The sequence below is a fragment of the Schistocerca cancellata genome, chromosome 6, assembly GCF_023864275.1.
Source record: "Schistocerca cancellata isolate TAMUIC-IGC-003103 chromosome 6, iqSchCanc2.1, whole genome shotgun sequence".
NCBI classification, from domain to species: domain Eukaryota; kingdom Metazoa; phylum Arthropoda; class Insecta; order Orthoptera; family Acrididae; genus Schistocerca; species Schistocerca cancellata.
The window spans coordinates 578,769,515-578,793,348 of NC_064631.1; the positions used below are offsets into that span (position 1 = coordinate 578,769,515).

General features: G+C 40.9%; 1 protein-coding gene across 4 annotated transcripts in view; it reads left to right on the forward strand.

The window, feature by feature from the left end:
* The window catches only part of LOC126088561 (aryl hydrocarbon receptor nuclear translocator homolog), a 541,269-nt gene extending 518,490 nt beyond the window's left edge, over positions 1 to 22,779 (forward strand). For 3 of the 4 annotated variants that reach the window (XM_049906748.1, XM_049906747.1, XM_049906745.1), the window contains 3 exons: positions 8,945 to 9,111; positions 11,849 to 12,193; positions 19,407 to 22,779. In XM_049906748.1, the coding sequence (XP_049762705.1) occupies positions 8,945 to 9,111; positions 11,849 to 12,193; positions 19,407 to 19,633 (739 nt within the window). In that variant the 3' untranslated portion in view covers positions 19,634 to 22,779. The remainder of the gene's footprint in view (positions 1 to 8,944; positions 9,112 to 11,848; positions 12,194 to 19,406) is intronic. The other variant, XM_049906746.1, reaches the window with a different exon arrangement.
* The last annotated feature ends 1,055 nt before the right edge of the window (positions 22,780 to 23,834 follow it).

Sequence of the window (23,834 nt, forward strand, 5' to 3'; positions counted from 1 at the left end):
ACAAGAAGCGATAGAGCAATTAGATAAAAAGAAGCAGAAATTACAAGCATTGGCCAAACGACTTAGAAGATACAAAAAAATTGATAATAGAAGGAAACAAAACCAAACATTCAACACAAACCAAAAGAAATTTTACCAGACAATAGATAAACACACATTAAAATAGACAATCCACCAAACGTAACAGACATGGAACACTTCTGGAGCAACATATGGTCAAATCCGGTACAACATAACAGGCATGCACGGTGGATACAAGCAGAAACAGACACATACAAGATGATACCACAAATGCCTGAAGTGATAATTTTGCAACATAAAGTCACCCGAGCAATTAATTCTACACACAATTGGAAAGCCCCTGGAAATGATAAAATAGCAAATTTCTGGCTAAAGAAGTTCACCTCAGCACATTCATATCTAACTGACGTTGACCTCCACCTGTCCAATGGCCAGCTTCACACGTCCGTCCACATCAAACCCACCAACAGGCAACAGTACCTCCATTATGACAGCTGCCACCCATTCCACATCAAACGGTCCCTTCCCTACAGCCTAGGTCTTCGTGGCAAACGAATCTGCTCCAGTCCGGAATCCTTGAACCATTACACCAACAACCTGAAAACAGCTTTTGCATCCCGTAACTACCCTCCCGACCTGGTACAGAAGCAAATAACCAGAGCCACTTCCTCATCTCCTCAAACCCGGAACCTTCCACAGAAGAACCCCAAAAGTGCCCCACTTGTGACAGGATACTTTCCGGGACTGGATCAGATTCTGAATGTGGCTCTCCAGCAGGGATACGACTTCCTCAAATCCTGCCCTGAAATGAGATCCATCCTTCATGAAATCCTCCCCACTCCACCAAGAATGTCTTTCCGCCGTCCACCTAACCTTCGTAACCTCTTAGTTCATCCCTATGAAATCCCCAAACCACCTTCCCTACCCTCTGGCTCCTACCCCTGTAACCGCCCCCGGTGTAAAACCTGTCCCATGCACCCTCCCGCCACCACCTATTCCAGTCCTGTAACCCGGAAGGTGTACACGATCAAAGGCAGAGCCACGTGTGAAAGCACCCACGTGATTTACCAACTGACCTGCCTACACTGTGAAGCGTTCTATGTGGGAATGACCAGCAACAAACTGTCCATTCGCATGAATGGACACAGGCAGACAGTGTTTGTTGGTAATGAGGATCACCCTGTGGCTAAACATGCCTTGGTGCACGGCCAGCACATCTTGGCACAGTGTTACACCGTCCGGGTTATCTGGATACTTCCCACTAACACCAACCTGTCAGAACTCCGGAGATGGGAACTTGCCCTTCAGCATATCCTCTCTTCTCACTATCCGCCAGGCCTCAATCTCCGCTAATTTCTAATTTCAATCTGCCACCGCTCATACCTCACCTGTCTTTCAACATCATCTTTGCCTCTGTACTTCCGTCCCGACTGACATCTCTGCCCAAACTCTTTGCCTTTACAAATGTCTGCTTGTGTCTGTGTATATGCGGATGGATATGTGTGTGTGTGTGTGTGTGTGTGTGTGTGTGTGTGTGTGTGTGTGAGTGTACACCTGTCCTTTTTTCCTCCTAAGGTTAGTCTTTCCGCTCCCGGGATTGGAATGACTCCTTACCCTCTCCCTTAAAACCCATATCCTTTTGTCTTTCCTTCTCCTTCCCTCTTTCCTGACGAGGAAACCGTTGGTTGTGAAAGCTAGAATTTTGTGTGTATGTTTGTGTTTGTTTGTGTGTCTATCGACCTGCCAGCGCTTTTGTTTGGTAAGTCTCATCATCTTTCTTTTTAAATATAAATTATTTAACAGTTACATTGCAGACCCATACACATTCCCTGATACGCTTACACATGGAATAACTTACCTGAAACCTAAAGATCAAGCAGACACAGCAAACCCAGCTAAATATCACCCTATAACATGCCTACCAACAATATACAAAATATTAACTTCAGTCATTACACAAAAATTAATGGCACATACAACACAGAACAAAATTACAAATGAAGAACAAAAAGGTTGTTGCAAAGGAGCACGAGGATGTAAAGAGCAACTGATAATAGATACAGAGGTGACATATCAAGCTAAAACTAAACAAAGGTCGCTACACTACGCATACATTGATTACTGAAAAGCTTTTGATAGTGTACCCCACTCATGGTTACTACAAATATTGGAAATATACAAAGTAGATCCTAAATTGATACAGTTCCTAAACATAGTAATGAAAAATTGGAAAACCACACTTAATATCCAAACAAATTCAAATAATATCACATCACAGCCAATACAGATTAAGCGTGGAATATACCAAGGAGACTCATTAAGTCCTTTCTGGTTCTGCCTTGCTCTGAACCCACTATCCAACATGTTAAATAATACAAATTATGGATACAATGTTACTGGAACATACCCACACAAAATCACACATTTGCTACACATGGATGATCTAAAACTACTGGCAGCAACCAATCAACAACTCAACCAATTACTAAAGATAACAGAAGTATTGAGCAGTGATATAAATATGGCTTTTGGAACAGACAAATGTAAGAAAAATAGCATAGACAAGGGAAAACACATTAAACAAGATTACATATTGGATAACCACAGCGACTGCATAGAAGCGATGGAAAAAACAGATGCCTATAAATATCTAGGATACAGACAAAAAATAGGAATAGATAATACAAATATTAAAGAAGAACTAAAAGAAAAATATAGACAAAGACTAACAAAAATACTGAAAACAGAATTGACAGCAAGAAACAAGACAAAAGCTATAAATACTTATACTATACCAATATTGACCTACTCATTTGGAGTAGTGAAATGGAGTAACACAGACCTAGAAGCACTCAGTACCCTTACACGATCACAATGCCACAAATATAGAATACATCACATACATTCAGCAACAGAAAGATTCACATTAAGCAGAAAGGAAGGAGGAAGGGGATTTATCGACATAGAGAACCTACATTATGGACAGATAGACAATTTAAGAAAATTCTTTCTAGAATGAGCAGAAACTAGCAAAATACACAAAGCAATCACTCATATAAATACATCGGCTACACCACTGCAATTTCATAACCACTTCTACAATCCTCTAGATCACATAACATCAACAGATACAAAGAAAGTAAATTGGAAAAAGAAAACACTACATGGCAAGCACCCGCATCATCTAACACAGCCACACATCCATCAAGACACATCCAACACATGGCTAAGAAAAGGCAATATATACAGTGAGACGGAAGGATTCATGATTGCAATACAGGATCAAACAATAAACGCCAGATATTACAGCAAGCATATTATTAAAGATCCCAATACCACAACAGATAAATGCAGACTCTGCAAACAACAAATAGAAGCAGTAGATCACATCACAAGCTGATGTACAATACTAGCAAATACAGAATACCCCAGAAGACATGACAATGTAGCAAAAATAATACATCAACAACTTGCCATACAAAATAAACTAATAAAACAACACGTTCCCACATACAAGTATGCACCACAAAATGTACTGGAGAATGATGAATACAAATTATACTGGAACAGAACCATTATAACAGATAAAACAACACCACATAACAAACCTGACATCATACTCACCAATAAAAATAAGAAATTAACCCCATAAATCGAAATATCCATACCAAATACAACAAATATACAAAAGAAAACCAGAGAAAAAATTGAAAAATACATCCAGCTGGCTGAGGAAGTCAAGGACATGTGGCATCAGGATAAAGTTGACATTATACCAATTATACTATCAACTACAGGAGTCATACCACACAATATCCACCAGTACATCAATGCAATACAGCTACATCCAAACTTAATATATACAACTACAGAAATCCATAATTATTGATACATGTTCAATTACCTGAACGTTCCTAAATGCAGTATAACGTATACCGTACAGTTAAAAGGAAGTGACGCTTGATCAAGGTCCGCGTCACTTTCCATTTTTGACCAGACATAACGTCTGAGAAAAGAAAGAAAGAAATAATAATAATAATAATAATAGTATATGTTCCACATCATTATGAAATGTCTTATTCATGATCTGTGGAACAAGTATTAACGTAATGTAATATGCTGTCAGGTAGGCCATGTAGCAACTGTTCATGACAGTCAGTGAGTTGCTGATTGGTCATTGGATGTCCCTGCATTTTCACTGAAATCTGGGATTTTCTCTGACGGCCCGCATCTGTTGCCCTAGTGTATTTTGCTGATGCTGGTAGTGGATGGGTGACTGGCTGAATTTCAAGTAAACATGGGAGTGGCGGTTAGCTTCATTAAATTAGATATGTACAGACTCTTGAGCTGCCCAGCGCTGCAACGGCCGCTACTATGAGTTGTATCATACCATAAAAAGCGTATTCCTTTCTGTCTCTGCATGGTATAAAAAAGTGGAAAAGCAGTTTACATTGTTAGTGGTTGATTCCCATTGCTGCAAAATATTTTTAGGTTAGCTGCTTTTTCTTGTTTTTGGCTTCCAGACAGTTGACAAAGTTCATTTAGTGTCTCATTTGGTCCCTTTTCAAGATTTAGACTCGGAGCTTCATTTCTCTTATTTTATTGAATAGGTGGGCCACCCCATTGTTGATGTTTCAGAAGCCCAACAGCACTGGGGGGTCCAGTATCTTTCACGCATTGACTTGCGTGATGCGTACCTGCAGTTGCCGTTGGTCGTAGCTTCTTAGAGTTTGTTGACAGAACCCCCTTTTGGCTTAACCAGTTGCTTGCCTTTTAGAAACTCACCTGTGCCAGAAATTTATCAGTGAAATTTGGAGCTTTTGCTCATGACATACCCTGTTGTGTATATTACCTTGGTGACATCTGGGCCGCGGGCTCTACATCAGAATATCATTTTTGAAATCTCCAGAGAGTTTTATATAGCTTATGGAGAATGTCCTGCTGTGAAGTTTTCTTCCCTGCTGCCGCCGACTTTGTTTGCCGGTTTTGATTAATCTACAGAAAGGGGGCTCTTGCTGCATTGCCAGGTAAGATGTATTGTTGATCCAGTTCATAAAACTGCCTTGTTATTGTTCAAAAGTTTGTAGCCCCATACTGAGCTGAGAAAGTGCAGTTTTTCTCCTAGAAAGTGCGTCTGTTGGGACTTATGCTTAGTAAATATGGCTTCATCCCTATGTCCCTATGGATGATAACATCTAAGTCATCTTCAACTTGGCGACATCTAAGAACCTGAATGAGCTAAAGTCTTTTTTGGGCAAGGTTTCATATTATGCTAAGTTTGTTCCCCAGGCCACACACATCTGCCATTCCCTTAAAAGTCTTTGCCAAAATGGCATTAATCTTGTTTAGTCTGTAGATTGTCAACAGGATTTCAGTGCCTTAAGCAGTAGTTGTGCTCTTATCCCTTTTTGGCTTCTTTTACACTGGGAAACCTTTAACTCCAGTCTGTGACATGTCCCAGTATGGCATTGATGTGGTTCTGTCCCATCTTTAACCCAAATTACACCAAGCAGCGCATCGCTTACCTGTCAAAGACACTTTCCGTGGCACAATGTAATTATTCACAGGTGAAGAAAGAGGTTTCTGGCTATTGTTTTCGGAATTAAAAAGTTTCATGTTTTCTTGTGTGTGACAGGGTTTCCTCCTCAGCACCATCCACAAGCCAGTGGTTTCCTTGTTTGGCACTCGTTCCAAGCTACCAGATAGGACTGCCCACCGATTTGCAGAGGTGGATCCTCTTGCTCAGTAATTGTTGCTATGTCATTCATTCCTGCCTCACTGTCCAGCATGCAAATGCTGATCTGCTACTGCGACTGCCAGTGGGGCTGAATCTGGAGTGCTGAAGGCTCTTGTGTTTTTGTTGGATGATAACCTTGCAGCAGATCTTGTAGGATTTTCCAGAGAAAGTATAAGAGGTCATGAGCGCTATGGCTGCTGAGCTACTTTTCTGTAAAACCATTTCGGCTGTCCAGGTGGGCTGGCTGGACCGCGTGTCCTTGGGTGCTGATCCAGCATGCTGCATGGTTTTTATCCTATGTGATCATATCAGTGTTATCCAAGGGGCCCTCTTTCTTGCTATGGGTGAACAGCCCTGTTAGCTGGTCCCCCCCCCCCCCCCTTTTTCCCCTCTCCACATTATTGCATCCCTGCATACTCCAGCTGCTGCATGTGTCACTTCTATGGAGGCATTGGTGTGATGTCACATCTACAGGTTGGTGATTCATCATGACATCGAACATCTGGGGTGGGCTTGCGGGACCTGTGCACAGAACCAGGCTGTATCACTGTGCCACTTTTCCTGTTGGCAGGTCACAGAGCTCCCTTGGAACAAGATGCATGTCAGTTGCATGGGTCCATTTTTGGGCTGCATGTGTTTGTTGATGAGTGGACCTCGCCTTGCACCTCATCCTGTGTGCTGTCTCCATGTGCTCAGTTGTCAGCTGCCCACACCTTCCATGTGTTGTGCTCACCTTCTTGCACATATCTTATTAAATTTAGTTTAGGATGCTAGACTGTCCTCCACGCCATTGACTGTCACTCTTCATGCATTGTTGGTCATTTTTGCCACCGAGGGATTCCCCAGGACCATTGTGTCTGATAATGGTCCATTTCCATCGTTCTGGTGGAGCCAGCAGCATCTGTGTTCCCTACTTTGGTGGTCGGCCCACGGCCTGAGTCTCCAGACACCCTCTCTGGTTCTGTTCCCAATGTCACGGCCCAAGCCCAAATTGGCCCTGTGTGACTTTTCAGGGGTTGGGGGATTTAGTATCCCTGCCAACAGACATCACAATTTAGACAGATGAGATGGTGTGTGAGCTGCAGCAGACTAGTGCAGAAAACGGCTGTGAGGCGACGCATGTGACATTTTGTAGGGGCAGGCCTGCTGATGGAAATGTATACCAGTGGGTGACAGTAAGCCAGGCAGAGCAGTTCTAATGCTGAGTTTAACCCCTTGTGGACCTCGCCTTGCACCTCATCCTGTGTGCTGTCTCCATGTGCTCAGTCGTCAGCTGCCCACACCTTCCATGTGTTGTGCTCACCCCCTTGCACATATCTAGTGGTTTTGGACTTCGTGCTTCCCTGTAAATTGACTCGTACTTCAAGTTTTTGTTTCCTCCTGCAGGGTTGTTTTCTGGCTTATTACAGCCCATGGAGCAAGGTGTATTAGAGTGTTTGAAACTATATTAATTAAGAGAATTGTTACGTAGGTTATTGTTAGAAAGAAAAGAGGAGGGAGAAGAAAGTTTGGTAATAAATCATAAAAATATTCATTTGAAACATGCATCCTACATGATAGGAGCATATTCATTTGAAACATGCATCCTACATGATAGGAGCAGCATGGGATGGTGTAAAGGATCAGAATTTGAAAAAAAACCTGCAATAAAATTTTGGGTACAGCAGAAAGTTCTCAAAGTCTGATTGAAAATTATGAACAGACTGTTATGTCCAGAACGCTCAAGATACTAAGAGAATTCAATTGCCATGGAAGTAATGAATAAGATATTAAAAAAATGGACGAGTGTCTACGATGTAGATCCAAGGCATCAAAAAATGTAGTATATTGAAATTGTAAATCTCGTCACTGGTAAAGTACCTCATCAACTAGTGGTCCAGTAAATGAAGATCAAAACATACCAGCTGCTTTTGAAGCATTTACGTGTTTAGATACTGGCTTGCAATGGTTTGAAGCTCAAGAAAAAATTGACCAGATTCAGATATCTATCCTGAAGAAAGTGTGCGACTTTGTGGCTCGTAAGTGGGTAGGCTTGCTTAGAAGGAACGCAGTTAAGGGTTTTTTAAGTGTTAATCCTGTACATGCAGAGTGATTCCATGATGATAATACAAACATTCTGTGATGGTGGGGAAGGATAACTGTATCAACTTGAGGTAAGGGAGCTTGGTCCGTAAACAATGAGTTGAAAATTATATGCAAAACTTGTTCTGATAATTCTTCTAGTGCAAGCTCTTTGCTTTCCATATCCTGGGAGAAGGTAGTATGGATCAAAACAAGAAAAAAAGTCTTGTAAACATGGGCTGTAAAATGCATGTGTTTAGAGCTATGAGGACTTTTTCAGTAGAAGAGATATCTTTCATAATAGCAAAGATAAACAAGTGCTCATAGCTCTTGAAAGTATGCACTTTAGAGCCCATGTTTACATGTCATTTTTATCTATTTATGGTCCATACTTACCTCATTTTGGATATGGTAAGTAAAGAGCTTTTAGTAAAAGAGGTCGCCTGTCAGAGATAACAGAATGATTTCCACTTATAACTTTCAGCTTGGTCATATCTGGACCAGGGTCCTTTACCTCAGATTGATACATTTACTCTTTTTCGTATCCCAAAAGTTTGTAATATCATCACGGAATCACTCTGTCTGTTTTGAACATGGAAAATGCAAATACATTACATATTTTGTTTACTAGGCTGTACATATTTTGTTTACTAGGCTGTACTACATACACTCCTATTGTACATTTGTAATAATAAAAGAGATCCATGTTGTAAATATATGTAGTTTTTATTGGTAAATGTAAGTGTACAGTTTGATTATCCAAATAAATTGTTTTTCTGAACACCCATGTCCCCTGTTTAGTTTGGATAATCAATGCTCTACTGCAATTCTTCATTTTCTGACAAAAAATGTATCACAGTTACCAGGAGTGCAACATCAGTAACAACTAACAGAATGTCATGTTAAACGTATTATAATGATATAATATGTATTTTTAATGTTTGCTTGATTATGAACTGAGGTTTGAAACGCATAGTGATATGTTTTACGTAATAATAAACTGCACGTCAGATAAATCATGACCGGTTTCAGAATTCATCATACTGGCTTCATTTTTTCCTCCCAGTAACATCTAGGCTGATATTGTGGAACACAGACATGATTGGGCATTTGCTCTCTGTGCAGGTCACTACATGGGCAGGCTGATAACACAGCCGGAGACCCTACTGATCAGGTCACCAGTTACCAGTCTGCAGGTCCAGGCCCTGGGCTTGATTACAGTTTGCAGCGTGCTCACCGTGCTGCAGATCAGGTTTATCCACATATGATGACAACAGCACCTCATATCCAGGGTAAGTATTGGGAATAGATGTAATGAAGTGCATTCAATGCTACAAAATGATTTGGAGGGAAAATGTCTTTATAGTCACTGCAATGAGATACGGGCCACATACAGGAAGATTTTATTTCATAGCCAAACGAGCAAGAGTTGGTAGTAAAGCATAAAAAATTTATAAAACACTGGAAAATAATGTCCAGTAAAAAATAAGTAACATTTTAGTGACTTTCCTAGCAGCTATCAGAATAACAATTCATTGATTTGCTGTTGTGAAAAGCTGAAGAACCCTGACATAAAATTCTGCTCTTAGAAACATGCAGTGTTGTTGGTATTCTGCACCAGTTATCTTTTTGATAAGGGATACAAAAATGCACTGATCAGCCAGAACACATGTCTGTGCCTAATTCACATGGAAGGCACATCATGTGATACTAACGACAAATATATCAGGTCCCATCAAACACCAAACCACTTCTGTGGTTCAGATTCATTGATGATATCTTAACAATGTGTACCCAGTGCCAAGACATGCCTTCTGTCCAATCCACTTCACCTGGTCCTGTCCAACCTAATGTGCCACTTTGCTGGAAGTTGACCTCCACTTCTCTGATGGCTCCATCCATCTCTTTGTCCGTATTAAGTCCAGTAACCACCAACAGTACCTTCATTTTAACAGCTATCACCCCTTCCACACCAAAAATTCGCTCCCATACAGCCTGTCCACCCATGGATGGCATATCTGCAGTGATGAGAATTATATCTGCAGTGACAAGAATCTGCTTGGCCAGTATGCCAAAGGTCTGACAAAGGCCTTCACAGACAGCACTATTCCCAAACCTAGTTCACAAACATATTCCTGCACCATTGTCCCACACACCTCTAACCCTCCCATCACCCCCAAGAATTGGCTGCAAAGGAATGCCCCACTCATCACCCGATATCAATCGGGTATGGAGCAGCTGAACCATGCCTTTTGCCAGTACTTTGATTATCTATCATCATTCCTGGAAATTAGAGAGTTCCCACCCATGACAAGACCTGTCCAATTCACCAAACCAGCACATTGTACTCCAGTCCTGTCAAAGGCTTATCCTATCCTATCAGAGGAGGAGCCACCTGTGAAAGCAGCCATGTAATATACCACCTCTGCTGCGATTTCTACAAGCGTTTTATGTGGGTATGACTGCAAACCAGCTGTGCACCATAATGATTGACCACTACCAAACTATGGACAAGAAAAGAGTTGACCTCCAAGTGGCACAAGATGCTGCTGAGCACAACATGCTGGATTTCAGTGGCTGCTTCACAACCTGTGCCATATGGATGCTTCCCTCCAGCACTAGCTTGTCTGAGCTATGTAGATAGGAATTATCCTTGCAACGTGTCATTCACTCGCATAATCATTCTACCCACAATTTCCACTAACTCGCTGGCTCCATACCCTCTGTCGAGTAGTGTTCCATTCCTCTGTCCTGTTACTCCTTCCCAGTCCACACCCTACATAATCTACATTGTGCATCAAATGGACTGACAGGCTCTGGTGGCCATGTGCCACATGCCTGGCCCATGTACCTGCCACCTGTCCCATCTGCATTCCTATCCTGTACACTTGCTGTCTCCCTCAGAGTTACTAGCTTCCTGCCATGAACTCCACCTCCTGCTTCCTGCCTCTTTCTTCTGCTTACTCCACCTGACACAACCCCTACCCCGTTTCACTTGCCAGACTGCGATCCTGGCATTGTGTGTCCCACCTCTGCTTGTCTGCTAGTTAGTAATAGTCTCTTTTTACTGTTATATAACTTTCCTGTGACTTTAAAGGGCTGCATGCTGTAAAGAATCAAGAACAGTTTGAAAATAACTGTAGCATTCATAAATACAACACTAGGAACAAAAATTGTAGTGACTAGTAGTTTGTCTGTTTTATAAGTATGAGTGTAATTTCTAACAGATGCTTCTTTTTAGTGGTGTATATCTCATCCCAGAAGATTCCCCTTAGCCACTTATTGTGATACTTGATTAATAAAGAAAGCTTTAATATTTCCTTTGTAAGTATGTGTCATGATGTTCTAGTTCATCATTGCATATAAGGAACGAAATGCATTGCAGGAAGTGGCACATACTTTGTTTCTATTAATAAGTTGCAGATCACATACATTAGTCTCAGTTCATACGATATCGTATTTAAAAATTAAAGTAAAATGGTGAAGTTTTTCAATAAATTGAAGGAAATGAAATTTGTTTTAATTTAATTCATCTAATGAGCCCTGGAAGGAAACATTCATTTACTGCTGTTAGTGTTTAGCCATCTTTTAAAATTCCACTTTCCATGAAAAGTTTTATCACACACAATTATAAGAAGCTATAAATTACAAGTGGACATGATACCAAAACTTCATTGCAGTACTAAACTTCTAAAGATCCAAGATATGTACCACTGGAATAATACTTCTGCATATAATATTTATAAAGGAAGTTATGTTACCATGTTGTGCCAATATCATAAACATACAGTTTATTATCATAGTGTCACAGAGGAATTAACAGGCAGGAGCTCTTTTAATCTCCAATTGAAGTGATTGAATTTAGACATTATGTAACAAGAACTGACAATATTCGATGAATAGAAATCTATACCAGAGAGTTAGCAATTTATGGATTATTAACTTTGAAAGAGTTTTCATGTAATTTGTTTCAGTAATATCTGTTGTTTCTTTCTAAGCACAAGTTCACATGAAAAATATTATATTCAGTAGGTCCAAGCCCACAACAGCAACAGCAGCAGCGTCCGAGTAGTGCTTATGGAGGATACGATACCTCACATTCACATTCACCTGCTGGGTATGCTTCCCCTGTGGCCAGTGTTGGCCGTGTTGGTAAACCTGCCGCTGCTAGTCCTGCCCCAGCACCTGCAGCTGCTCCTGCCCCTTCTGCAGCATGGAGCCTCAGACAGCAAGCTGAAGGTTATCAGTACGGCCAGCTGAGTCCCTCACGGTCTCCTGGTGGTCCAACAGCTCCGACAGCACCTACGTATACTCAGCTAGCACCTGGCCAAGCAAGGGCAGCAGCCTACCATGCTCCAACGTCATCTGCGGCAGGTGAGTCACGTTTGTCAGAGACAAAGCAGCAGTACTTCATACACTCAGCAATTCAGTAGAAATTTAGTCAGATCCCTTCATTAGGTGTTCCTCTTCAGGAGAAGAAGGTATCTTGGGTGACTGTGCACAAATTGTCAATATAGCTGTGTGACAGAGCTAGTGGAGTACGTGTGTAAGAGAGCAGGAGCAGCAGTAAAAAAGAAAGAAGAAGAATACTTGTGCTGGGACTCCTGACCCAGATACGTTGTGTTAGTTGCACATTGCTGTGGTGGTTGGTTGGAGGGGTAGGATATAGGGAAGTGAAGAGGTAACATTGTCCTCAACCCAAAGGTTAATTTAAATTTTACAGTGATTTATCAGGCTTGGTCCTATTGAGTACAGCTGAATTTGGACTGTCTGACCGTTGCACAATGTGAACACACTATGACAAGGTTTACTGGAACAAAATACTTTATTGCGGCAACTGTATTTAACAAACAGGGTGAACAGAGAGCACAGAAATTATTACTGATCGTCAAATATTGATTGGAATGTGAACTCCTAAGGTAAACTATTGCACAGGTAAATGATTCTAGAATGTACAAATACTTGGGAGGAAGTCAGTAAGTGATTACCAGTCTAACCTGGAGTGACAGAATCAAGTCAGAACATGACACACAGAAATACGAGACACACAAAAATTCACAGCAGGGAATAAACAATGCACTGAGACATGAAAACGTATTAGAAAACACAGCATCCCTGGCGGCTGGCGCAGAAGCTGCTTGACAGCTGCAATTTTCTCATTACCACAGTTAGCAACAGTCTGTCCTTTTCATAATATTGTTGATATTTCAATGTAAACTTTCCATTGTTTGTTTCTTTAAACCATGGTTTGGCTAAAGTACACTTCCAGAGTGATGTAGATTCAGTATTTTATTTTATTTTTAAGCCTTGTAAGTACTCGTGCCTCACAAGTTAATCATTTGCTAAAAGTTAAAATACAGCTTGATTGATTGATTTTAACAGGAGAGCTAAAACAGCTTAGGTCTGACCCCCCACTGCCCGCACCGAAACTAGGTTTATTGTGCAGTATCACTCCTTGTATATCTAGTAAAGCCAACCAGTGCCCTTAAATAGTGCAAGGAGTCCCTCTACCAGTTTTTTGTTAGACACAATTTCTTCAGGTCTAGTTGTCCCAAAGATTCTGTATCTTTTACTCTCCAATGCCATGCATTCAAAGATTAGGTGTGATGCAGTTTCTTCACCCTCATCACAGATCCTACATTTAGGGTCCTCTTCCATTATACCCATTGTGTGTAGGTGTTTTTTGAAGTTCTCGTGGCCGGTCATCAATCTCTTTCATGTTCAATCCCAGGATTACAGAGCTCCTTTTTAAAAGATGGCATCATTACCTTACCATGTTTTTGTTTATGGACCTTGGTCCAATATCCTACGTGCTGTTTCCTAAGCCATTTCTGTAGTTCTAATTTGATCATAGCCTTGGTGATTGTCAAGACAGGTTCCGGTCCAATAAATGGAGTTGTTGCCCCCATCCTAGCCAATCTATCGGCTTGTTCATTGTCACAGATCCCAGAGTGGCCAGGGACCCACACTAGGTATACCCTATTGCTTCCCACTAGCTCCACCAGAGCCCTGTGGCGATCTGCAACAATCTTAGATCTTGTTGCAGGAGCTGCCAATGATTTCAGTGCTGCCTGGCTGTCTGAATAGATGTAGATCCTATGGTCATTGTAGCACCTACTCATATTCTCCTCCACACATGCCCTGATTGCATTAATTTCGGCTTGGAATACAGAGGCCAGTTTCCCTAGATAGATGCTGCTCTCCAGTCTTAGCTGAACCCTGTACAACCCTGCCCCAATGCCTTGATCTGTTTTCGACCCATCGGTGAACCAAACAATGTCCCCCATACGGTGTCGAACTGTTTTCTCCCACTGTTCCCTACTTCCAATTATTATGTTGTAAGGCTTGTCAAAGCAGTTGGGAGTTACTATATAGTCGGCAGGCATTTCCCCAGCCATACCTATACTTACCTCACTCACTATGTTAGTGTGTGATTCTGGATATCCGAGTGAGACCCAGTTTTGGCCAGTTCTAAGTCTGTATGCCCCAGCTGCTGCCTCCATCTTAACCCAAAGGTGAAGTGGAGGCATATCCAGCATGGCTTCCATTGCAGCAGTTGGTGTGCTGCTAATTCTGCCCGTTATGGCTAAGCAGGCCAATCTCTGCACCTTAGTAAGCTCTTTAGCAGCAACCCGCTGTTCTACTGTCTTCCATCACACTACGGCCCCATAGGAAATCCTAGGTCTAACCACTGTGGTGTATATCCGGTGCATACCCCTGGAGCTTAGGCACCATTTTTGCCACAAGCCCTAGTACTCACTAATGTACTTTTTGCCTTGGAGCAGATACTCCTAATATGAGGGGTCCAAGTTAGCTTCTCATCCAAGGTTACCCCTAAATATTTCACTGTCCCCTTCACAGGTAGAGTTTCATCGAAGAGCTTTAAATTCCAACTTGCGTGTCTCTTCGTAAATGACACCACTACAGTCTTCTTAGGATTAACTGTCAGATCCTGTTTAATGCACCATTTTTGCTGTCCAACCCTCCTTGTGCCGTATTCCTGACTGTGTCAGTGAATTTGCCAAGTATTGCTATGACAAGGTCATCTGCGTATCCTTGGCAGAAGCATTGTCTGGAATTTAGTTCCTCAATGAGTTCGTTCACCACTAGATTCCACAATGGAGGAGACAAAACAACTCCTTGTGGGCAGCCTGTAGTGGTCTTAATTACCATCTTTTCATTCATCATGGTAGCCTCTACCTTCCTTCCACTAAGCATGGCTCTGATCCACCTACATGTAGTGGTCTCCAGGTCATGCAGCTCTGCTGCCCTTACCATGGAATCGAAGGTCATGTTATTAAAGGCCCCCTCGATATCCAGGAAGGTGCAGAGGGCTATTTCTTGGAAGTGAAGTGCTTTTCCATCTTCCCAGCGAGTTGGTGGAGAGCTGTCTCACATGATTTACCTGGTTGGTATGTGTGTTGGTTCAGGTGTAGAAGGACCCTACTTAGCCTCCTCTCCCCAACATATACATCAACCAGTTTTTCCAATGTTTTGAGAATGAAGGAGGACAGAGTGATTGGTCTCATATCCTTGGCCTTGGTATGATCAATTCTCCCTAGCTTTGGAACGAAGACAACCTTCACTGCCCTCCAAACATTGGGAATGATTCCTACTGCTAAGCTAACCCTGAATAGCCTGCATAGGACTCTTATAAGCTTTCGTCCTGCCTGTTGTAGGAGAGCTGGAAAAATTCCATCTGGGCCAGGTGACTTGGATGGTTGGAATGTTCCCACCGCCCACTGGATTTTGTTGAAGTTTACACACTCCTTGGCCGAATTCCAGTCCTCTCTTCGAGTGCCTGAGAACCGTTGTCTATCTGGGGTCACATACTGGTCTGTGTTATCCGCTCAGAGCATATTGAGGAAAGTGAGTTTTGAGGAGCAATCCAGCGCCTCATGTGCTGTCTTTGTATATTCCCCATCCTCCTTCCTCAATGTACCTCCTGGGTTAGTTGGTACTCTAGTGAGAATCTTGTGAAGTCTGGCTTGTGCAGCCGTGCCTTCCACTTCCTCACAGAATGCCTTCCAGGATGTTTCCTTTGCTTGTCTTATTGCAAGATTGTAATTGACAAGGGCCTCACAATATTTAGCCCACTATCCTTTACGTCTCGCAATATTAAACAGTGTCCGTACCTGTTTTCTTTGCATTTTCAATTTGTTATTCCACCAAGGAACACTCCTATTTGTGCACTTCCTGGTGACTGTGCACTTGTCCTGATATGAGGTCACTATGGCAGAGGTAACAGCCTCTGCTACTTCTTCAAATTCTACTGGCTTCCTTATCATGGTTATAATTTCCGATAAGCCTAAGTCAAGGTCCCTCCTATATGTCTCCCAGTCTGTTTTCCTGGGATTTCTATAAGTCATGGTTGTCTAGATTCCCATTTCAACCTTGAATTTAATGTAAATGTGGTCCTATGAGGATGGCTCCAAAACAACATGTCATTGTTTGACATAGCTACCCATCATCATGGAACCAAATGTTATGTCAATTACTTCTTCCCTTCTGCTATTCCTGAATGTAGGTTCATTGCCCCTATTCAGGACCTCTAAGTTGTTAGCTAAGAGGAGTTAAAGAAGGTACTGACCTGTACTGTTCTTGCTGCCCCACACTAGGTTGTGGGCATTAGCGTCACACCCCACCAGCAGTTGGTTACCTTGCTGATGGCAAGTCTCTACCAGTCTCCTCACATCCAAGGGAGGGGGAGAACTGTCTTTGTAAGGAAGGTATGCTGAGGCCTTCCTTACATTGCTGCATTTTTATGGTCACTAGGTCCCTAGAGCAGAAATCTATCATTGGCATGAAAGAAATGTCATTTCTAACATAGATGCATGTTTTGGAGTTTCTTAGATTCCTAGCATAGATCAGCTTACCTCCAGTGCCTCCGAGGCCTGATATACGCCCTTTGTATAAATAGGGTTCTTGTATCAGGGCCATGTCCACTTCCTGTCTCCCCAGGCAGCGGCTCGGGGCAGCAGAGGCCCCTTTACTGTGCTGCAGATTAATCTGCAGCACCTCCAGGCTCCGTCTTACTGCTATCTTCGAGAACCCTGACGGTGACCTGCGAGAACCCTAAAAACAGTTTCAGGTCCTGCTCCCGCATCACCTTCAGGGACTTCTCACTAACCTCCACCACCATGGTTCATCCTTCCGGAGCAACCTTCTGGTTAATCACTCTCCAGTCTTCTGTCGGGACTTTTGGGTTCTGGGCCCCTATTTTCCCAAACAGTCTTGGGAGAGACTTACTTAAGGATCTTGGGTACCCATAATGATATCTTTGCGGTCTTAAGAAGCTCCGCTGTCATCTTGACTAGCAGCTTCGCATCTTCCCACCTTGGGCACCTTGTCCTTGAGCCATTCTATTTTGTGCACCCCCTCTCAGACAAAAATGAGTGCACCACGCTCTAGATAGACCCTCCTGAAGTTGGGACCTGGGCCAGCCACCCCCTCCCCCCCCCCTTCCCCCTCCCCCACCCCCCAATCTTTTCAAAGAGGGCCATCTGTACTAGTTCCTCCTGCTGCGAGGTGATGGCCACCGCGTGGATAACCTTCCTGGATTTCTGCCACCCTAAAAACTGAGACTGCAGTACTATAGATCTATTTCCCTATTTCTTGCCTCAGTTTTTTCTGGACTTGCTTATCCAGGGAGGAGGGAGTCTTTGATTCCTCCCTTATCCACTTACTACCTGTCTTTGAAGTTGTGAGGGTCTGCCTGTTCCCTTCAACCTGAGCCAGTTTTTTCCTGGGGGGCCTTGGGTTCTAGTCCCTTTACTTCCCTCCACTTGTGTTTAGGAAGCCGTTCTTTTCCTTCCTTTTTCCTCTGTTCTCTGAGTAGCTTCCTCCTTTGGGTCCCAGACAAGCCTTTGATCTTAATCTTGTCTAGCTTCTCGGTTACAGTTCCCACTTCTGGCTCAGGTCTAGACCCTGATTCATTAGTGGAAATGCCTTTCATCGGTTCAGTCCCTGATGTTTGGGTATCTGAGGTCTCAATTTGCCCCTCAGTTTCTTTTTCTGTAGTCGTGTCCATGTTGGTCCCACGAGATTTGGAGTTCTAGAAGGTCCACACCACAAATACCCCGCGCGGTGTAAGGCTAATCACTCAGGGAGGTTGCCCGGTATCCCTGAGGATCCGTTTGCGACACAACTTCCCATGTGCCACGCACCCCTCAGCATGGATCGCATCACACCTTGGGTTGGGTCACGGAATAGGGTAGGACTAGGAGTGGATAGGGAAGATGGGACGTTGTGGGACACTCTTAATCTGATCCATCGGCTGAGGCCTTTGTGGCAGTAGGTCCTGTACCTTCGGCATAGCCCTCAGTTTCCCGCGGATACGCAAGCCTCTCCACCCGCACGGACAGTGCTTCGTCAAGGTGGTGTCCCCCGGAGAGGAAAATACAGCTTAGTATAAAGATAACTTATCCTCAGCATGTACTAATGTGATGTTGGCAACACACATTTTTCGTGGAACATATGTAATCATTAAATGGTGTCTTGATTTAAAGCAGTCATCTAGAAGAAGGAATTGTTTCATTTAAAAACTGCTTTATTCTGCAATGGCGTATGATGAACACGATTGCTGGAGTAGCTAAGGAAAAATAATCAGAGTCTTTCATATTTAAAAAAAATTGAGAATATTAGTTTGCTTCCATCTTCCATTGTGAATTGCTAAAAGGATTTGTTGCTCCAGCTGATTGATGCTGACCAAGAACTCACTCATTTGCATGAAAGGAGGAAAAATAGCTCCTGCGAGTATTAAGTCCTTTAGTAGCTGGTAATCACCATTATCTATTTCAGCACAATCCTTTGAAATCATTTCACACAGCTTAAGTATATACATCTAGGATCTGGAAGACAGGATGCTGTCTTCATATAAAACAAAGTCCTAGCTAAAACATATGTGGTAACATTACATTCTTGTTACAAAATAACCTATAAAATGTCATTTTCACTACTTCCTTTTCCTCCAGAAATTTTGTGGACCTCTGCATAAAACCATTTTGTACTTTGATTTCACAGAGTGAATTATGTTCAGTTCCAGAGGTTGCGGGTAACTTGGGTATTTAGTAGAAGAAACATTTAAAGTTCTGGAGAAATTAGTCTACCTTTTAGTATGTGGTCCATCTGTCAGTAATAAGAAAACTCTTTCTTCTTACTGCTCCCATTTTCATGATTAGCAGTGAACTTGCTAAAAGGAAGCTTTAAATTAACAACCAAGAAACAATTATTGAACTATCGGCCAAAAGAACGGATAACTAATTACTGCAGCTTGATCTACTAAGAATCTAATTTTACCTTTTTGAAAGTAAATGGACCAGCTCTTAAAAATACACCAAAATTATTTTTAATTTTGTCGTATTAATTCCACAAAAGTGAACTTTCTCATAAACAAAGTTGTTTAAAGATGAGTTTCAGTAACTTTGTTCTCATGACAGATTCACTGGAACTGATGAAAATCTTCATTTAAAGATAAATTTTTTAATAGCATGTTCGTTAATGCCTATTTTAATTGTAGTACTACAGTTCCACATTTTCTACAGTAACACGCACTTTATATATGTATATGTATGTGTTTCATTTTCAGGTATGTGGGGATGGCAACCACAACAGCCTAGTGGTGGTCAGGGCCCCGACCCCGGTCAAGGCCCCGGCTCTGGCGGCCCTGGAGCTCCCGGCAGCTCAGCAGGCGGCGCCGGGCCCGGGGGCCACACACACAGCGGTCACGAGCTCAATGACATGCTGCAGATGCTCGATCAGGGTGCAGCTTCCTCTTTTGAGGACCTCAATATGTTTAGCACCAATTTTGAATGAGTGCCTCTCAAGTGTCAGCTAAAGTCATTTTTTGCATTTACATTTATGATTTATGAGCGAAACACGATGCCATTCCTGACCCTGTTTGCTGGCTGTTTTCCCAGTGTGTGCCTGTGCGAATGTTGTGACTTGACCTGAGCACGATTACGACAGTTTCCACGTCGGGACCCCAGGATTCTGTGTTTTAATAAAGTGCGTTAAGTTGTGAAATTCTGATTGTTAGATATCTGGGAAAATCCTCAAAACAGAGGTCTGTCTGTGAACCATAATTCATTAATGTGCAATACTGCAACGAAGACCTGTTAAACAGGTTATTGTGCTGTGAAAAGTATGTGTGAATGTGTGTGAGAGAAACAAAAACATTGCTTCTCCGGATTTTGTAAGTTGCTTTTGGCATTGTTAATGAAGTTAACTGTTTTATGCAAACGTGATCAAAATTTTTCATAAATGCCAGTTTGTGTTGTTTGTGTTCTATAATGTTATCCTTCTGTGAAGTGAAAGAAAAGAAGTTATTTCCTGCATTGAGGATGAAGCAGGACTATCTGTGCCATGTCTTGTATCAGTAAGTGCTTAAAATTTTTTGTGTCACCTTGCAATCGTTAATATGTATTTATTAGTCTTATTTGAAGATAAGCTACAAAACAGGAGTATCAGTGTAAAATACCTACAAATGCACACGTCAGGAGAGGTAGCTGTGCACTGACCGTGTAACATCTGCCATGTGCCTGGCATTACTTAATCACATAACTGTATCTAGTGCCAATTAGTGCAATAACAGCAGCAAATGACAGAATCCATTATCAGAATCACAGATTACCAATCATAGTGGAGTCGCAGATTTTAAAAAGGAAGGCACATATCAGATCTTTCTGTGCTCAGTGTGTTCCATTTGTTGATTATGATTTCACCTAGATGAGGTTTTACTTGTTATCATTAGAATTCCTTTATATTGAAAGAGCATTCTCTGCAAATGGAAATTAAGAACAGTACTGTTGGGAAATAAGTTTGGTGCCTCTGTAAAACACAGTAAAGTAATTCAAAATTTTTTCTTTTATCCACCCATGAATGACAAACAATTTACAAACACACTATATCCATAGGCAGTTTGGAAACTAAAATGACTGTTTGAATAAAGTGTGATTCAAACTTCTATCAATGACAATAAAATTTCACTATGTTCCTGTAGTCATCATACCTGCCATTCAAAATACTTGCAGGTATCATTTCTCTTTTTTTAAATTTACTATTTGGTGTGACAGATCAGTGATAGTTAAATGTGATACTCATAGTTAATTTATATCTTTGTTGGACATAATGACAGATGTATTGCCCTGTCACACTGAGTTCATAATGTTTGATTTCTCTCAAAGTATGTTATTTTATTAGAAACCCTTCTGAAAAAAGAACAATGTATGGGTTTATTTTGGACTCATCATGTTATTACTATTTTATATTAATGCTGTTGCACCTACAAGGTCATAACAGCCTTTATTTGTGTGCAGTTTTTGTTTATTTGCATCACTTTTGCCCAGAGAGAGAAAAATTTGTCATAATACAGTGCTGATAAATCCATGAGTAATTATAATGTGTGTGTGTGGGTAACTATAATTCCCTCCATTTCCTGCACAGCCACTTTCATTGGCATAAATGGTTGGTATCATATTTCAAACAACCATACCAGAACTGTAATCCTTAAGTAGATCTTTCTAAATAAGAGAGTTGTCAGTCATTAGTTGTCAGCTGCTTGTGGATTCCATGGACCAAATTGTTATTTCAAATTTTTTGCTTTGGTTAGAAGCTATATTTGATTTGTGAACATCTTGTTTCTTCAGTTTCCCACTACAACTTTGGCTCACCAGCCACTATTTGTAGCATACAGTACTGTGACAAAATAATATAAAGTCACTTATTAAAAACTGATATATAAAGTGTTGAAGTATTAATACTTCACATTTCAGTTTTAAATATGTTCCTCTGCCAATGCTCTTGCCACAGTGGTAACCCCGGTTCCCATCAGATCACCAAAATTAAGCACTGTCGAGCTTGGCTAGTTCTTGGATGGGTGATGGTTCGGTTCTATTGATTGCTGTTGGCAAGTGGGGTGCACTCAGCCCTTGAGAAGCCAGTTGAGGAGCTACTTGTTGAGAAACAGCAGCTCTGGTCACAAAAACTGACCACAGCTGGGAAAGCAGTGTGCTGATCACAGGCCCTTCCATTTCCACATTCAGTGATACCTGTCAGCTGACGATGACACGGCAGTCAGCTGGTTCTGTTTGGCCTTCCAGGCGTGTTCAGATGGAGAGCATAATTTATGTTTCTCCAAGCATGACAGAATATTCCATAAATATGATGTCACTGTGCAACAGTGCACTGCCTAGTATCTACATTACTGTATCTTACAGTGTCTGATATGACAACGCAATACCATACGCATCCCATTCCGTCCTTTCCATTTGCAACTGGCTGCTCCATAGGCTGAAATTTCCATTATTTAACTTAGGCTGAAATTTCCATTATTTTACTTTTTAGGTCATTTACTATCTATGTTGAGAAATTCAGTATGAATATTAGAAATTACAATCTACAACTTCGTGGATGCGTCACTGAAATGTTATTGTTGAGAATTTGTTTCGTCAGTCTTAGGCACTTTGGCACTAGATGATCCATTTGATATGAAACTGTTGTGGTACCTTGAACACATATCATTAAATGGGAAGAGAATTCAAAATAATACATTTTATTTTGGAATCTACTTAATTAAATAAATGTACAATTGTCAGAGATTGTGGAAAGTTTTGAATTTGCCACAGGCAGAAGTATGACTTGTTTTTCTTCTGAGCAGAGTTGTTAAAGAAAACACTCAGTAAATTTTGAGGCATATTCCTCAGTTGCTTTTATTGTTCTTTAGTTTCCTATCTTTTCAGCTATATGGTAACAAGCGCAGAGATTATTCAAAATAATGTGAATATTGTCGACTATTTTACCTATTGCACTTTTGTACCAAGTTTTGTCATTTCATTGCAAGGCATGAGGTGCGAGCTGTACAGTTGTAGTGGAGTGAAAAAAAAAAAATTAGTCAGTGTTTGGCACTCGTCATGCTTCTTTGAAACATTTACTTTTTCAGAAGATGGATAAATCTACTCTTTCATCCAAGTATTGTAGAAGTGTTAATTTATTTCACTTTCTATGTACAAAGATATAAATTGGAAATAATTGTATTGGAATTCGTATTATTTTTGTATTGCAATGTCAGAAAACTACCCTGTATTGTACATAATGTAAAGTGCAACATCTTTTGTTGGGAAATTATTTTATGTAAAATGGAAAACTGTCAGTAAAATGACTTATTTGTTCAAGCTGTTGCTTGAATCGGAGTGAATTTTGTATTTTGTTTGAAGTTATGTGTAAATGATGCTGAATAATTATTTGAGAAGAAAAACATTTTCTTTAAATATACAGTTTTATTTAATTTTTTCTTACTTCTGAAGCCTTCCAGAATGTGTCATCTTCTGTAATTATTTTGTACATTGTTAGGCATTTACTATGTCAAATTAAAGATATTTTTATCCAACATTTCTGGTAAATTATAATTTGTTATTGAAGAAGATTTGCTGTTTCGATTAGGGTTTTTTATGTCACACTTTTGCCTCTGAAGTCCAAACACTATAGTTATTGCTATCAGGTTTTTTACTATGAAATGAAATGTACGCAGATATTTGTTTGTTATTCTTTATCATAACGACACACATCTTAGTGATTTTCCATTGCAACTGATTAAGCTCTCAGTATAAAGCACTTAAAAATGTGCATTGAACTGTTCTTACAAGTAAACTTACACGGATTTGATCAGCTTTGAATATGTTGTAGGGTAGGACAAAATAAGACACACACATTTTTTATACTTTTTTCCATACGATTATTAAGAGGTGAACATTCCCTTGAAAAAAAAACTGAGTTTAATATTTCTGAATGAATACCATTAAAAATGGTGACAGATACAAAAATACACTTCAAATATAAGATCTATCATTTTTAAAGTATGTTACCAAGGTGCAATAAGATTTGTCGAAAAGTTCATTTTTTTAAAATCCTCTTGCTTGGTATGCAAAAGTGCATTTAACATTTTTTTTACCCGAACAATTCTGCATTACCTCATTATTATACAGATTTATAATAATGTTACAACAATAATTTGCATTCA